Consider the following 16,830-nt stretch of genomic DNA (forward strand, 5'->3'; position numbering starts at 1 on the left):
ACTGGCACTGAGCGAGCCCGGGTAGGGGGAGGTGCACAGTTCCCTTCCTGTGGGGAGCGAGAAATTGCGGAGAACAGGGAGGAGGGTGGCGAGAAGGGTCAGGTGCACGGTACCGGCCGCACCCGCCCGGAATTCTGATTCCCTGGAGCGCTCACCCAGCTCGCACTGTCCCAGGGGAGTGCCAGTGGGGGGGGGGTGACTCTCCAGGATGCACCCGGGCGGGATGGGGATGGCTGCGGAGGCTGCCTCCCTCCTCCTCCGCCCCCCATTGTTGGGCGCGGCGCGCGGCCTCGGGCTCCATGGAGACGTGCACAGCCGGGAGGGCGGGGACGCGGCGGGAGGTGTGCGGGGTCCGGGGGCGCGGAGAGCGCGAGGGAGGAGATTGGGAGCGGCGGAGGGAGCGCGCCGGGGCAGCCTTGCGTGCGCTCCTCCCGGCGCCAGCAGCCCGCCCTGTGCAGCCCAAATCGGCCCGGACGCTGCCTCCCGGGGGCCTGGGGATCCGCGGGGTTTGGAGATCCGAGACAGCGCGGAGCCGGCGACCAGCACCGAGCCTGGAGACAGCCTGAGGAACCTCAAGGTCTGGAGCCGGGAGTCCGGAGGAACGCGGAGCCCGAGGCTGCGCGTCTGGGTCTGCGCTTCCCGGCTGGACGGCGCGCCCGCTGTCTTCGCCACGAGCCCTCCCCTGGGCTCCCTCTCCTGGGTCCCCGCCGGAGGCGCGCCCACTCCCGCCCGGACTTCCAGCCCCGGAGGCGCGGGACAGAGCCTCGGACCCCGCCTCCCGATGCACCTCAACAGCTCCACGCCAGGGGTCCCGGGCGCACCGGCCGCCGACCCCTTCCAGCGGGCGCAGGCGGGACTGGAGGCGGCACTCCGGGCCCCGGGCTTCGGCAACGGCTCGGGCAACGCGTCGGAGCGTGTCCTGGAGGCGCCCAGCAGCCATCTGGACGTGAACACCGACATCTACTCCAAGGCGCTGGTAACCGCCGTGTACCTGGCGCTCTTCGCGGTGGGCACGGTGGGCAACGCAGTGACGGCATTCACACTGGCGCGGAAGAAGTCGCTGCAGAGCCTGCAGAGCACCGTGCACTACCACCTGGGCAGCCTGGCGCTGTCGGACCTGCTCACGCTGCTGCTGGCGATGCCCGTGGAGCTGTACAACTTCATCTGGGTGCACCACCCCTGGGCCTTCGGTGACGCTGGCTGCCGCGGCTACTACTTCGTGCGCGACGCCTGCACCTACGCCACCGCCCTCAACGTGGCCAGCCTGAGCGTGGAGCGCTACCTGGCCATCTGCCACCCCTTCAAGGCCAAGACCCTGATGTCCCGAAGCCGCACCAAGAAGTTCATCAGCGCCATCTGGCTGGCCTCGGGCCTGCTGGCGGTGCCCATGCTGTTCACCATGGGCCAGCAGAACCGCAGCGCCGATGGCCAGCACCCTGGGGGCCTGGTGTGCACGCCCACCATCCACACGGCCACGGTCAAGACTGTCATCCAGGTGAGCATGGGTAACCACCCGCCAGAGCCCTCCCTTTTCCCCAAACGCAGTGCCAGTGGCGTGCCTTCTGGGTGCAGGGCATGGGAGAGGTCACAGAGACAGTCTCCTTCTGCGAGGCTGGGAAGGTGGTTGGGGCAACTTGGGGCAGCTCCAGAGTTGCTAGGCTCAGCTCCTGTCTTCTCCCCTCCTGTTGAGGGGATGGAGCCCGTGCCTGTCCCTGGAGTCCATGGCCGGCCTCGGATGTCTCTGAATTCCTTAAGATCTAATGGAAACTCATGTGTGCTGGCACCAGTGTCATGGAAGGAAGAGGCCCCTTTCATCAGCTTCTCAAAAGGCTTTGTGCCCCCAACAGGTGATGTTCCTCTCCTCTGTAGAGTGGCCCCAGACTGGCTCTGCCAGTGCCTCCCAGCTGCCTCCCCTGGCCCAAACATGGGAGTCAGCGGAACCTGATGCCACCTTGGGCCAGTTCCTAGTTTAGCCTCAGCTTTCCAGTCTGCATGATGGGGTAGTCATGGCATTGACTTCAGAAGGTTGAGCATTCAAGAGACAACGTGTGGGAAGTGTTTGCATGGCCCCTGACATGTAGAAGCGCTCACAGGTGCCATTAGTGCTGGATGGTGGGGATGGTATTTCTGCTGGGAAGGTTATGAGGATCTCCATGTAGCGGTGGCATGTGGTAAGGTGCATAAAACTGGAGCCGAGTGGCCAACGGCCCTCCAAGGATCAGAGCAAAGCGCTGTGGGAATGCAGGTGGGAAGCCCCCTTGGGAATCAGTTTGGCTGAGAGGTGCATGGCATGGGGGGTTCCAGCACTGGAGGAGAGGGCTGGTCAAACCAAAGCCCTTAGCAGGAGGCTGATGTCCAGGGAGGAAGTCAGGGCCAGTTGGCACTTTGAATGACATCTTGGACTTGAGCAGCCTTGGAGGTGTGGAGTTTCCTCCATTCTGGGTGGGCTAGGAAGCCACAGGATGAAGGATCCAGGCAGAGTTGCCCACCTCTGCCCAGCTTGGGTGGCTGGCATTTCCCCCAGCTCCCCCGACACCAGCATCGGCAACCTCCCAGCTGACTTTCTGTAGCTGCCTGGGCATCTCACATATGCCAGTTTGCCCAGTGGGGGGAGGAAGCAGTGCCAGGCAGGGCATCACCTGCCTATTACTCACTGGGCCCTAACTGACACCCCACTGGCCACCACCCTGGTGGGCTGGGGGTTGGGGGGTTGGAACTAAGTTCCTAGTTCCCCCAGCTGCATGTAGAACTCGTGGCTATAGGTGTCCCATTGGGGAGGCCTCTCCCACAGGCACTGGTGGGAGCAAGAGTCTGCAGTGAGAGGCCCTCCCCCACCAGAGGCAGCAACAGGCACGGCCCTCGAGGCGAACAGTGAGAAATGACCTCTTGCTCCCCTTGAGCCTTCGTCTGCTCTCCCCAACCAAGCTCCTGTCTTTGGGGTAGCCTCTCCCCAGTGTGCATGGAAGGGCCCCAGGAGCAGCAGCCACTCAGCCCTTCAGACAGTGGGCAGTGGAGGGGTCAGCGCTGTCACTGCTCACCCAGCAGGTGCCCCTGCTCAGACAACCACTCTGCCCTCTCCCCTGGCAAAAGGCCAGGAGCTCACAGGCCTCCTGCAATCCTCAAAAACAGCCGCAAAGCACAGGGGTGTAAGCACAGCTCAGCTCCGCCCCCAGAAAGCGTCCTCCCCTGCGCCCGGCCTCTCTGCCAGCCGGTCACTTGGGACTGGGCACCTACAGGACATCCCTTCACCTCCCAAAGCGCCACCTGCCCAGCCTTATTGCTCAGAGGCTGCGAGGCAGATTGGGCTAAGTCACGCTACGTCCAGCCACAGTCACTCATCAACTCTAAGAGGCCGCATCAACCCTGGGACAGACCCCAGCCCTGCAGACACGGTGCTGGCCGAGCATTGCTGAGTGCTCCTGGCATCCTCCACACCCTTGGAGAACATAGTTTCCATTTTTCTTTAACGGGCTCAGCCGCGTGCCTGGGAGTGGCTGATTACAAGGGCGCTCCTCCATCTGAGGCTGACGGCCAGGGGCTTACCAGGCCCCTGATGCCAGCTGCTATGTGGCTCAAAAAGAACATTCCTCGTCAGAGAGGCCTGGCCTTCTCCACCCCGCCCTGCCATCCGCCATTTTACAAGAGGTTTTTCCGGATGAGGGGGTTTATGTCCCCGCGTGGGCTTCTGGGCCGCTGGCAGATCTGCGTGAACAGCTGCTATTTTCAAACGGTGATATCTGGCTGAAGAGGCCTGGATACCCTCAGGGAAGTGTCTCCCTCTCAGCGACGAATTTGGAAGTGCTGGGGCAGTGGCCAAGCAAACAGCCCTCTTTCCAAAACAGGGGTCCTTTCCTGCCCCGGTGTCTCCGAGGAGTTTTGGCCTGGGCACCTGCAAACAGAAATTGTGTTTGGAAATGAGGCGGCTTCATGAGAACATTCTGGAGCAACAGGATGATCCTCCCTGAAGTTGGCAGGACACTTTCCGAGTGTGTAGCCAGGGACAGGAGTAGATAGTGGAGCTGGGCTCTCAGGCCAGCAGGCAGGACCTGGTGCCCAGGACCCCCCCAAAGGCCCCAGACCTGGCCCCGGTGTAGCAGGGCGACTGGGAGGAGGTGCTGGGGACTCGGGGACCTCCAGGATGCCCGACCCCTTCTCGAACCCACCTGCACACGTGACCCCACACAGGCAGATGGACCTTGCTCCTCCATGGTCCCCCATGGCCTGGGCCCAACCTCCAGCTTTGACCTCAGCTATGAAGGGTCCTAATGGCACGGGCTTTGTGTGACAGGGCTTAGGGCTGATGGCACAGGTTGTGGACCAGCAGAGTCCCACACTCATCTGTCCAGGGAGTGTGTACTGAACGTGTGTGTGCCCAGGACCCACAGTGGCAGGGTCCTGTGAGTTCCGGTGTCAGATTCAAATCCGATGAGATGGCTGCAGCCTTTGAAATGGTTTTAGAGACCCGCCGCCCACCATGGCCACACACAAAAGCAACCCCCCCCCAGCCTCGAAGGCACGAGTCCATTAGACCCTCCTGAGTGGCCATAAGGATGCCTTTCATCATGCTTTCATCACTGCCATTTTCTGCACCAAGGGAGCCCTGTTCCTGCGGGCTCGGCCTCCCTGTCTGCTCCTTTGTTTCCTCAGAAAGCCTCCTTCATACTTACTTAGTACAAACAGGAGTGTTCCTCACTGGCTTAGAGTCAGAGGGCACCCCCTCCCTCAGGGGACGGAGGGGGCCTCCATTCCTGCAGGAGAAACTGGTGACCCACAGCCCCTGCTACGGAGGCGTCCAGGAGCAGACAGATTGCAGGGCAACTGGGCCAACACCCTGGCCGTTCAGGACAGGCAGAACCCTGGGAAAGGAGCAGCACTGAGGCAGGGAAGGAGACGGAGTCCAGTGAACTCTGGCCATGGATTGTTTCAGGGCTCCGTCCCGTGCCCCAGGCTGCACCCAGCAACCTCTGAAGGCAGAACCCTTGTTCTTAGAAAAGATACAGGGGTGTTCAGAGTGTGGAGTCTGCAACTGATTCTCAGATCGTTCAGAAAAAAAGGCCAAGTGAAAGGAGAGCAAGCAGGTAATGAATCAAGTGAGGAGACTGCTCCCGGGGCTACGGGCGTTGGGCTGCAGATCTGCGCGGGGCAGTTGAGGGGTCTTCCTCCTACAATTGTTCTGCAGCAGGAACTTTTTCAAGTTAGAAAGTTGCAGGAAAGGACGGGCGAGGTGGCTCACGCCTGTAATCCCAGCACTTGGGGAGGCCGAGGCGGATAGATCACCTGAGGTCAGGAGTTCGAGACCAGCCTGGCAAACATGGCGAAACCTCATATTTACTAAAAATACAAAAATTGGTTTGGTGTGGTGAAGGACGCCTGTAATCCCAGCTACTCGGGAGGCTGAGGCAGGAGAGTCACTTGAACTCACAGAGGTTGCAGTGAGCCAAGATCGCACCACCACACTCCAGCCTGGACAACAAGAGAAAAACTCAGTCTCAATTAAAAAAAAAGAAAGTTGCAGAAGAAGGAGTTCTTGAAGGGGTCGTTAGGGACAGAGGCGTTTACACCAGGGAACAGCCTGCCCAACTCTGACCTCCCCTAGGGACGGGAAGGAGGACCTACACCATGCAGCCCCGGGCAGCTCCCGCTCTGGCTGTGGCAGCCACAGTGTCCTCATCTCCAGCCCAGGGCATCGAGTGCTGTTGGTGCAGGGCCAAGAGCCACGCACTTCCTCTAGTCTGAAAAGGCCAGGACCCTTTAGAAGAAAAGAAGGGAGGCTGGGCGCGGTGGCTCACGCCTGTAATCCCAGCACTTTGGGAGGCTGAGGCGGGTGGATCATGAGGTCAAGAGATCGAGACCATCATGGTCAACATGGTGAAACCCTGTCTCTACTAAAAATACAAAAAAAAAAATTAGCTGGGCATGGTGGCACGTGCCTGTAATCCCAGCTACTCAGGAGGCTGAGGCAGGAGAATTGCCTGAACCCAGGAGGCGGAGGTTGCAGTGAGCTGAGATCGCGCCATTGCACTCCAGTCTGGGTAACAAGAGCGAAACTCCGTCTCAAAAAAAAAGAAGGGAGCATTTTTCCTGCCTTTTCTATTCAAAAGGTAGTTTAGAGTAACCCAAGAGTAGAGGACGGGCACTGTGTCAGCACAGAAACATCCCAGTCAATACGTGAAGAAGGAGTGGGATATTTATTAGGATACCACCCATCGGGTGCAAGGCTGATACATTAATGGATGCAGCCACCAATTCTTGACAGCCACTACTGTCATGAAGGGGAGAGAGTTAGGCGTGAGGTGAGTCCTGGTGTGCACACACCCCATGACATCCTTGGATCAAAGTCATTGAATCTGATGGAGCCCCTGATGCTGCTGCCACACACAGGACACACCAGAGACAGAGGAACTGGACAAAGGCACCGTTAGGATGCAGCCAGCTAAACCTCCGGACAAACGGTTCATTCTGTCCTACAAACAGTGAGGGAACCGGAGATGGTGGCCTTGAATTTTTAGTTATTTATTTTTTTTGAGATGGAGTCTTGCTCTGTCACCCAGGCTGGCATGTGATGGTGTGATCTCAGCTCACTGCAACCTCCGCCTCCCAGGTTCAACAGATTCTCCTGCCTCAGCCTCTGTAGTAGCTGGGATTACAGGCACCCACCGCCATGCCTGGCTAATTTTTGTATTTTTAGTAGAGACAGAGTTTTCTTATGTTGGCCAGGCTGGTCTTGAACTCCTGACCTCAGGTGATCCACCCATCTCGGCCTCCCAGGCAGCCTTGATTTTTAGCAAAGACTTGGACAAGTCAACCTGTCACACAATCCTGGAACCAAAGCCAGTCATTCTTCATGCCAAAAAGCAGCTAAAGAGTTTGGGGAGTTGAAGTAAATTCTTGTTGTCCAGAGTTATTGTGGGTATGGTTTTCAAAACGGTCCTGATCTCTTAGAGGTACATACGGAAGTGTTTACAGATGAAATGATGCAGTGTCTCAGATTTGCTGAAGCATGATCTGGGGGAACGGGCCCTAGGATGGCCACAGAGGGACAAGATTGGTCTGAAGTCTGTGAGGAAAGTGGGTGTTGATGACATTCTAGGTATATGTTTGAAAAACGTTGTAATTAAAAGTTTTCAAAAGGTTAAGGTGCTATATGTTGGAATAAAGAATTTGGCGTCTGAAATCAGATGTTCAGACTGTGGCTCTGAGGCCTCCGGGAGTAAGAGGCCAGGATGGGACAGGGAGGTGGCCTTGGGCTTGTTCCAGACACCAGACCTGCCCGTTGGGGCCAGGTGGGAGATGGCAGGTGAGGACGTGCAGACGGACCACATGTGTCCCCGTCTGTACCCCGTAACCCCTTTTCCCAGATGAAGCCGAGGACGGACCACCTGTGCACATCACGTGGCTGGAGAGAGACAGGGCCTAGAGGGGCTCTCAGCTGGGGAGGCCTAGGCTGACCCTGAGGTCTCTCCATGGGATGACACTCAGGCTTTTGGGTGTGACAGGCAAGGGTGGGAGAGTGAGGGGCTCAGAGCTGGCCACAGCGGCTCTGAGTGGGCTTGGAGTCCTCGGGAGTGACTTGCTCCAGAGAAGTTCAGGCTCACCTGTTCACAATTCTGCACTGGGACCCAGGGTCAGCTCTCCCGTGCTGTCCTGTACTCAGACTGACAGCATTCTGAGGACATTCAACTCCAGGGACAAATGGGGTCCCGGGGCTGTGCCTGCAGTTCTGTAGGTGCTGAGGGCAGCAAGCAGGTGCGGCCACCTGTACTTGCCACCCCACAGGCGAGGTGAGGCCTCAGGCAGCAGCCCTCAGATCTCCAGGGCTGTTCTCAGAGGTACCGGGGCTCCCATCTGGTCACATCTGCTGATGGGCACAGAGGGCCTAGGCTGAGCAGGGCCCGAGAGGGCGTCCAGCCTGTGCACAAGCCCGGGGCTGCCTTCGTTTTTCTGTCACAGAAATAAATGCCCACATGGTTCTCTAGCAGTTTATATTAAGAGAAGAAAAAGCTTTTCTTTATTTTTAACTCGTGGTGAAACACACATCACATAAAATGTGCCGTCTTACCATTGGTGATGGCACAGTTCAGCGGTGAGGAGCACGTTCACATTGCTGTGCAAACGTCGCCACTATCTGCCTCCAGAACCTTCTCTCTCCCCAAACCGAAACTCTGTCCCCATTAAACCCTGGCCCCCAGCACCTGGTAACCTCTCTTCTGCGTTCCGGCTCAGGGAGGTGACGACTCAGACTGGTGGAATCTGTCCTCCCCGGGTCTCCTTGACGCGGTTCATGAAGGCGCTTTATGTGAAAGACCCCAGACTCCAAGGTGCTGGGTGGTCCAAGCACTTGAAGTTCTGGAAACGGATGAGCCGTTGGGCCGGGGGAGGGTTGGAGGAGGGGTGGGTGGCCACAGGGGCGCTGGGAACTCTGGGGTGACGGAAATGTTCTGTATCTTGGTTGAGGCTCAAAGCTCATGGAGCCGTAGATTGAGGGTGGATCTCAGTGAATGTTAGCCCTGCCTCCCTGAGTCTGTGAGAAACAACAGCAGCAGAGAGTGGCCGAGCTGCTGTCACTCAAGGCTGTTTCGGGCGGCCGGGTCCTCCCTCCCGCAGGCCTGTGTGTGCTCCAGGCCTTCCTCCCCCGGACGGCCACAAAGGGCTTTAAGGCCCAAAAGAAGCAGAGGAATCGTGGGGAGCATGAGTTCCCCACTCTGCACCCCCTCACGCACTGACCAGGCTGCTGCCCACGCAATGCCAGCTCTGCAAGGGAGGCACAGAGGGGAATGGAGATCCTGGTTCCTGGCACTTAGGTCACAGCTGCGGAGTCTGCCTGCCCCCGAGACCCTCACTGTTCCCCAGCCACGCCCTGGCATTTGATCTTGTCACCACCAGTGAAGGTGCAGTGGCCAAGGGGCTGGTCCCATCCATGTGGCATCCCAAGGGGAATGCACAGCTCTGGAGAGGGACCCTGGGCTCTGCAGCATCAATGAAGACACTGAGGCCCAGAGAAGGCCGAGGCACCTACCCCACCTCGGTGCCCACTGCTCTTCCCAAAAGCATCACCAGTGGGGTACCACCACCCACCCCAGGAGGCCAAGGAGAGATCCCTGGGTCTGGAGTGCCATGTGGACCTGGCACAGGTTGGAGAGCCTGGTGTGCTGACCCCTCCCCCCAAAGCCACCTGTACCTGCGGGGCTGCGTCCTCACACCCAGAGCTGGTTCCTGAAGGCAGGCAGGTCAGGAAGGTCTCATGTGGACCCTGCAGGAGTGCTCCTGCGGGCATCGGGGAAGATGCCAGGTGTGGGAACAGCAGGTGCAAAGGCCCTGGGACAGGCACATGCTGGGTGTGCTGGAGGAGCAGCACTGGCCTGGCCGCCGGGGTGACAGAGCGCAAGCAGAGGGCCATGCCAGAAGCCACGGCAGACCACGAGGGCCTCATAGCCCTCACCATGGCTTTTATTCTAGAAAAAGGGAGTGGCCGTGGGAGAGTCTGGGCAGAGCTGCCATACGACTTACATGTTAAAGAGCAGTTCTGACTGCTTTGCTGAGAACGCATTTAGGGGTCAGGGGGATGGTTGGGAAGCTTCGGCCAGATGCCCAGCAGTGAGCAAGGTGACCTGGACCAGGGTGGGGGTGGAGAAGGTGGTGAAGAGTGGCCAGACACCAGAGATGGGTTTTCTTGGTTCTTACTTCATTTTCTCATTGACATGCAGTGTGATTCCCCTCTGTGCTTGCTCGCACCTGTGAGCTTCGATAAATGCCATCACGTATCCCCACTTCAGAAGACAGAGACCAGCCTCATCCCCTCAGCCCCAGCCCGTCACCCTGTGGCCCACCCGCCCCCATGCCGGCCCCTCCACCAGCTGTCCACTCTCCTTCCCTTTTCTGGGATGTCGTGAGTGGAGCCAGCTGGGAAGTGGCCTCTGGAGCCAGCCTTCCTTCATTCCATCCTCGGGGCTGTTGCCTGCATTGACGGGCGTTCCTCATTACTGCAGAGTCGGGTCCGTTGTGCAGATGGACATTTTGTTGATGCGTTTGCCCACCAAGGACACCTGGGTTGCTTGAGGTTTGGGTGCTGATGAATAAAGCAGCTACACATATTCACACACGATGATGTTGTGTGAATATACATTTTCGTTTCTCGTGAGTAAATACATAGGTTTCAGATTGCTGGGTCATAGAGAAAGCGTGTGCTGGCCGGTGGAAAGCATGTGCAAACCAGAGAGACACACTGTTCTGCACGTCCCTTGCCCTCACCCACACGGAAGCCCTGCTCACTCTGCATCCTGGCTGGCTCTCAGTCTTGCCTCACTGCTCTGGCTATAACTTTTTTTTTTTTTTTTTTGAGACGGAGTTTCGCTCTTGTTTACCCAGGCTGGAGAGCAATGGCGTGATCTCGGCTCACCGCAACCTCCGCCTCCCAGGTTCAGGCAATTCTCCTGCCTCAGCCTCCCGAGTAGCTGGGATTACAGGCACGCGCCACAGTGCCCAGCCAATTTTCTGCATTTTTAGCAGAGACGGGGTTTCACCATTGCCGACCAGGATGGTCTCGATCTCTTGACCTCGTGATCCACCCACCTCGGCCTCCCAAAGTGCTGGGATTACAGGCGTGAGCCACCGCTCCCGGCCCGGCTATGACTTACAGTACGGTGGTGAATAGGAGTGGTGAGAGCAGACATCCTTGCCTTGCTCCCAATCCTTTTCTTTTTCCTTTCAAGACAGGGTCTCCCTTTGTCGCCCAGGCTGGAGTGCAGTGGTGCAATCTCAGCTCACTGCAACCTCTGCCTCCCAGGCTCAAGCAATTCTCCTGCCTCAGCCTCCTGAGTAATTGGGATTACAGGCACCTGCCACCATGCCCAGCTAATTTTTTTTGTATTTTTTGTGGAGATAAGGTCTTCCCACGTTGCCCAGGCTGGTCTCAAACCCCTGGATTCAAGCGATCTTTTTACCTTGGCCTCCCAAAGTGTTAGGATTACAGGTGTGGGCCACCAAACCCACCGGCTCCCAGTCTCAGGCAGAAAGTCTTCAGTCTTTCTAATTCAGTGTGAAGTTTTTACTGTTTAGCTTTTGGGCAGTTGTTTTGTTTTCATTTACCCATTCTAATAGGAGAGTATCTTGTTGTGGTTTCACTGCATTTCTCTAGTGACTGATGATGTGAAGCATCTTTTCCTGTGCTTACGTGGCATTTACATACCCTCTTTGGTAAAATGTCTGTTCTAATTGTTTGCCATTTTAAAAAATTGGGTTGTTTTCTTACGGTTCAGTTTTGAGAGTTTTAAAAATACATTCTGTGCATAAGACCTTTGTCGGATACGTGATTTGCAACTGTCCTCCCACGTGGCTTTCTTCACCTCCTAACATTGTATTTCACAGTGAAAAGGTGTAGTTTTGGTAAAGTCCAACATATCGTAATTTTACAGATCACTGTTGTTTTGTGTCTGAGAATTCAGTGCCTAACCCAAGGCCACGAGGATTTTTTTCTGTACCATCTTCTAGAAGTTGTATAGTTTTACATTTAGGTTTATCAGCCATCTTGAGCTCATTTTTCTATAAGGTGTGAGGCACAAGTCCTCTTTTACATATGAATATGCAAATGTGCCGGCATCCGGTGACAAGATGACCCTTTTTCCATGGAAGTTTCTTTGTGCCCTGGTCAAGATAAGTAAACAGATCACATCTGTGGGGTCTACATCTACTTTCTTTTCATTATTATTATCACTTTTTTGAAACTGAGTCTTGCTCTGTCGCCCAGGTTGAAGTGCAGTGCGTGATCTCACTTCACGGCAACCTCCGCCTCCCAGGTTCAGGAGATTCAATCCTACACTCTCTTAATTGCCTTTGCTTTATAGTAAGTCTTTCAAGCAGCATGAGTCCTCCAACTTTGTTCTCTTTTTCAGAATTCTTTTGGTTTATTCTAGTTCCTTTGCTTTCTGTGGAAATTTTAGAATCAGCTTGCTAATAGCTACAAAAAAAGCCTGCCGGGATTTTGACCGGGATTTTGTCAACGTGTAGGGGGATTTGGCATCTCTATTTATCTGGGTCTTCTTTGATTTATTTTATGAGTAGTCAGTTTTCAGCAGGTAGCTCCTACTCATTTTTTTAGATTTATGACTGAGTAGTCATGGTTTTGGTGCTATTGCACATGGTACCCTTCTTGAAATTTTCTATTTTCAATTTTTCATGGCTAGTACATATAAAAATAATTAGTTTTGTACATTGACTTTGTATTTTGCATCCTTAATAAATAAACTCATTAATTCTAATTTTTTTTGTAAGTTACTTGGCATTTCCACGTAGACAGTCATGTTGCCTGTGAATAAAGAAAGTTTCTCTTTTTGTTTTGTTTTGTTTTGAGACAAAGTCTCGCTCTGTCGCCCAGGCTAGAGTGCAGTGGTGCAATCTTAGCTCACTGCCACCTTCACCTCCTGGGCCCAAGAGATTCTGCTGCCTCAGCCTCCTGAGTAGCTGGGATTACAGGCACATGCCTCCACGCCTGGCTAATTTTTTGTATTTTAGTAGAGACAGGGTTTCACCATGTCACCCAGGCTGGTCTCAAAGTCCTGAGCTCAGGCAATCCATCCACCTTGGCCTCGCAAAGTGCTGAGATTATAGAGGTGAGCTACCACGCCCAGCAGAGAGGTTTTCTGCTTAATTGCCAAAGAATGTTAAATTTTGTGCACTGATTTTTCTGTCTCGTCATGTGGTAAGATCATGTATTAGTCAGTTAATATGGTGAATTATATCGATTACTTTCCAGTTGTGGTAAAATGTACATCACATAAAATTTATCACTTGAATCATTGTAAGAGCATGGTTCTGTGGCACCAAGTGCATCATCAGGCGACCGTCACCACCCTCCCTCTCCAGGCTCTTTTCATCTCCCCAAACTAAAGCTCTGCACCTGTTAAATACTCGATCCCCACTTCCTCCTCCCACCATCCGACTTTTGTGTCTGTGAGTTTGACCATTCCAGGTGCCTAATATAAGTGGAAAGCCTTGGTTAATTTTCGAATGTTGAATCAGCCTCACTGTACTGGAACAAACCTCATTTGGTCATGTATTAGCTGGTTTTGACTTGCTAGTATTTTGTTGAGAATTTTTGTGTCTATGCTCTTGAGAAATATTGGTCTATAACTCTATTTTCTTGGGTTATCTTCATCTGGATCTGGTATCAGAACAATATTGGCCTCATAAAGTGAGTTGGGAAGTTCTTGTTCCTTTCATGTTTCTGTAAGAGGTTGTGCAGAATTGGCATTATTTCTTCTTTAAAGCTTTGGTACATTCTCTAGCAAAACCATCTGGGCCTGGAGTTTTGTAAGAAGGCTATGAATTCAACTATTTTAAAAGAGAATGGGCACAGTGGTTCACGCCTATAATCCCAGCACTGTGGGAGGCTGAGGAGGGCAGATCACCTGAGGTCTGGAGTTTGAGACCAGCTTGGCCAACATGGTGAAACCCTGTCTCTACTAAAAACACAAAAATTAAAGGAGTGTGGTGGTGTGTGCCTGTAGTCCCAGTTACTCAGGTGGCTGAAGCAGGAGAATCAGTTGAGCCTGGGAGTCAGATGTTGCAGTGAGCCGAGATCACGCACTATACACCAGCCTGGGTGGCAGAGTGAGACTCCATCTCAAAAATATATATATTTTATAATATAAAGGAATATTCCCATTCTATATTTCTCCTTGAGTAAGTGTTAGTAATTTGTGTCTTTTGAGGAATTGGTCCATATAATCTTTTGTCAAATTTTAGCACATACATTTATGTGTAGCATTCTCTCATCAGCTTTTTAGTGATTGTAGGGTCAATAACAGTGTCTCCTTTTTCATTTCTAATCTCAGTAATCTGTGCCTTCTCTTTCTGCTCCTTGGTCAATATGGCTGCGATTTTATCAATATTATCATTCTTTTTCAAGAATGAGCTTTTGGTTGCGTGGATTTTTTGGTTGTGTGGATTTTTTGGTTGTGTGGATTGTTTCTATTTCTTTCTTCATTTCCTTTTTCCGCTTGCTCTTCTTTTCCTAGATATCTAAGGTGGAAGCTTAGATTATTGATTTAAGGTCTTTATTGTTTTCTACTGTAAACACAAAATGCTATAAACATCCTCCTAATTACTGCTTTAGTGGCAACTCAAAAATTTTTTAACATTGTTTTCTAATTTAGATCAAAATATTTCCTCATATCTCTTGAGGCTCCCTCTTTAAACTCTGAGTTATTTAGAAGTGTGTTGTTTAGTTTCCAAGTGTTTGGGATTTTCTAGATGTCATTTTGTTATCCATTTCTAAATTAACCCTGTTATGTTTAGAGAACAAACTTGCATGATTTAAATTCTTAAATTTGTGAATTCTTGCTTCATGGTTTAGGTAATGGTCTATGCTGTTGACTATTACATGCACACTTGAGCACGTGTGTTGTGCTACAGTTGCTGGGTATATTATTCTAGGAACGTCAATTTGTTTGACGGTGTTATAGTATTTAATTCTAGAATTTTTTTGTTTTTTGTTTTTTATTTTTTGGTTTTTTTGTTTTTAATTCTAGAATTTTTATTGGTTCTTTTAATATAGTTTCTTTTTCTCTTTTAAGCACTTTCATTTTGCCATTTATTTCAAGAGAGTTACCTTTATATCAAGGAGCATGGTTACAATGCCTGCTTCAAAGTCTCTGTCTGGTCGTCGGCACGATGTCCTCTGGGTCATCTCGAGGGTGGCATGTGTTGATGACCTTGTCCTTGAGCATTAGTCCCACTTTCATGGTTCTTTTTGTGTTAGGGAATTTCGAATCACCTCCTGAAGTTTGAATTTTGCTGTAGCTCCTTGGGTCATGTTGACTCCTCTGGAAAGGCAGCTGCAGCTTTCCTGTGTCACCATCTGTCTGCGGAGGTTTCGATGTCAGGCCTGTTTTCAGGTCTTTTGCTGGGCTGCCTGGCCATTCCACATGCAAGTGCCATTTGGGGCAGGCTTGGAACTTGGAGATGGCTTATGTCATAGTGGTTTCAAGCCCTGGACTATAATTGTTTGGGTATGTTCCTCATATACAGCAACCCCAGGACTTGGGCTGACTCATACACAGCACTGGGGGTTCCCTTGTTCAGCTCTGTCCTCTCTGAGATTTCCCCCTACTCTCTGGTTTCCAGGGATCCTCCTCTTAGTCCTCCATCCAGGAAGCCAGCGTATTCCACGTTATGTCCTCTACCAAATTCTTCAGATCCATCTCTCTGTATTTGCTCTTGGAATGGTTGCTCAGGACTATCAGTAAGCCTCTGAGTGGTCAGAGTCTGATCAGAGTTCAGTCGTGCTGATTTACACCTGGCACTTCCTGCTTCTCGCCATCCACCTTGAGGTCTGTTTCCATTGACTCATTTTTTTCTGGTCAGTGGGTCACACTTTCCTTCCTTTCTTTATCTAATAATTCTTTGATCTATGCTAGACCTTGTAGACCACACACTGAAGAGACTGGACTGTGTTGTGTTCCTCTGGGGTATGGTGATTCTCATTTTAGCAGGCAGTGCAGGGGCAGACTCATCCTCTTGAACTTGGGTCAGCTTGCTCTCATACTTAGTTTAGTCAACTACGGAAAGCCCAAGGCATGTTCCAATCACTTCTCACTTGGAATAACTCAGCGTGTACTTCAGTCTCCTCTGTGGATTTTGTCTGTTTGGTTTTAGGCTTAGCTGGGGTGGGTTCAGAGGCCTCACTCAAGGCTTATCCTTCCACAGGAGGAAGGCTTCCTGGCATCTCTGTTGGTGCTCAGTGTGTTCATGAGATTTCTTCCCTCCAGCTCTACCAGAATGCCAGCCGCCCTCCGATAAGCCTTTCGTGGTCTTGTTCTGTACACGCTGGGCCGGCACATAGCCCATAGGAAAGCCTGTAGGCTTCCAAGGACCTTCACCATGCAGTCTCCCTCTCCAGCACCGGGGGCTCTGCAGATGTAGCCTTGGCTGCAGCCCCATCTCTGACCTCTGCCTCCTTGGCTCAGATAGTAGCATTCTGCCTGGACCTCAGCTCTTCCGTCTCCATCAGGAAGCTGTCCCCAAGCAGAGATATGGTGATGACGGGCTCACTTTGCTAGTATCCCTGCTCTCAGGGGATACAGTCCTGAGGCTTGTCCAGTGTCTGAAAACAGTTGCCTGATACATCGTGTACAATTTTATGGTTGTTTATGGCAGGAGAGCTAGTCCAGTACCCCTAGTGAAAGTCCTCCGTAGATTTTAAACACTGCTTACTTTCAAAAGATCTGAGGCAGCTATGATAAAAGACCTGGGCTCAAAGGGATTATTAAAACAATGTTGCAGAAGAACACATAACAAAGAAATAGTTATCCAAGAAGCGAGGCTGAGGACAGCCACTGTGTTTGGGTAAATCTTACACTGAAGCTAATGAAACAGAGCAACATTATTTGGACTTAAACATTTATAGCCTGTTGTCTGTGAAAAGGTAAACATATTGTAAATTTCAGTAACTCTCCTTTGACATATTCAAAGGTTAAGATAATTCTTTTGAGAGCCTTGTTTTCTTATAACTCAAAAATGGTTCCTCTACTTAAAAACACAGGCTTCCAGACTCAGCATTCAGAGAGTACAGGGGTTGTTTAGGAATCATTCCTGCTCGGAATTACTCAGTGGTAACTGCTCACACCAGCCACGGGACGCTGTTGCCCAGGGTGTCCCTTCACAGTTGTTTGGCAGAACCACGAAGTCCCCGGCTTCTGGGCAGGGAGAAACCACAAGTGTGTCTGGGCCGTGTCACTCCGGAGCCGCACCAGAAGCTGTCCAGGATGTCTGGTCAGGAGCCAGAGCAAGGAGCCCTCATTTGTCCACCTGTCGGCCTCAGGCCGCGTGCCCAGC

At 52.6% G+C, this 16,830-nt stretch overlaps 1 protein-coding gene across 1 annotated transcript in view; it reads left to right on the top strand.

The window, feature by feature from the left end:
• Window positions 1-377: 377 nt before the first annotated feature.
• Window positions 378-16,830, top strand: part of NTSR1 (neurotensin receptor 1) — a 48,419-nt gene continuing 31,966 nt past the window's right edge. Inside the window, exon 1 of the mRNA XM_002747747.6 lies at window positions 378-1,495. Coding sequence (XP_002747793.4) covers window positions 782-1,495 — 714 coding nt within the window. The 5' untranslated portion in view covers window positions 378-781. The remainder of the gene's footprint in view (window positions 1,496-16,830) is intronic.

The sequence above is a fragment of the Callithrix jacchus genome, chromosome 5 (assembly GCF_049354715.1).
Source record: "Callithrix jacchus isolate 240 chromosome 5, calJac240_pri, whole genome shotgun sequence".
Classification (NCBI taxonomy): domain Eukaryota; kingdom Metazoa; phylum Chordata; class Mammalia; order Primates; family Cebidae; genus Callithrix; species Callithrix jacchus.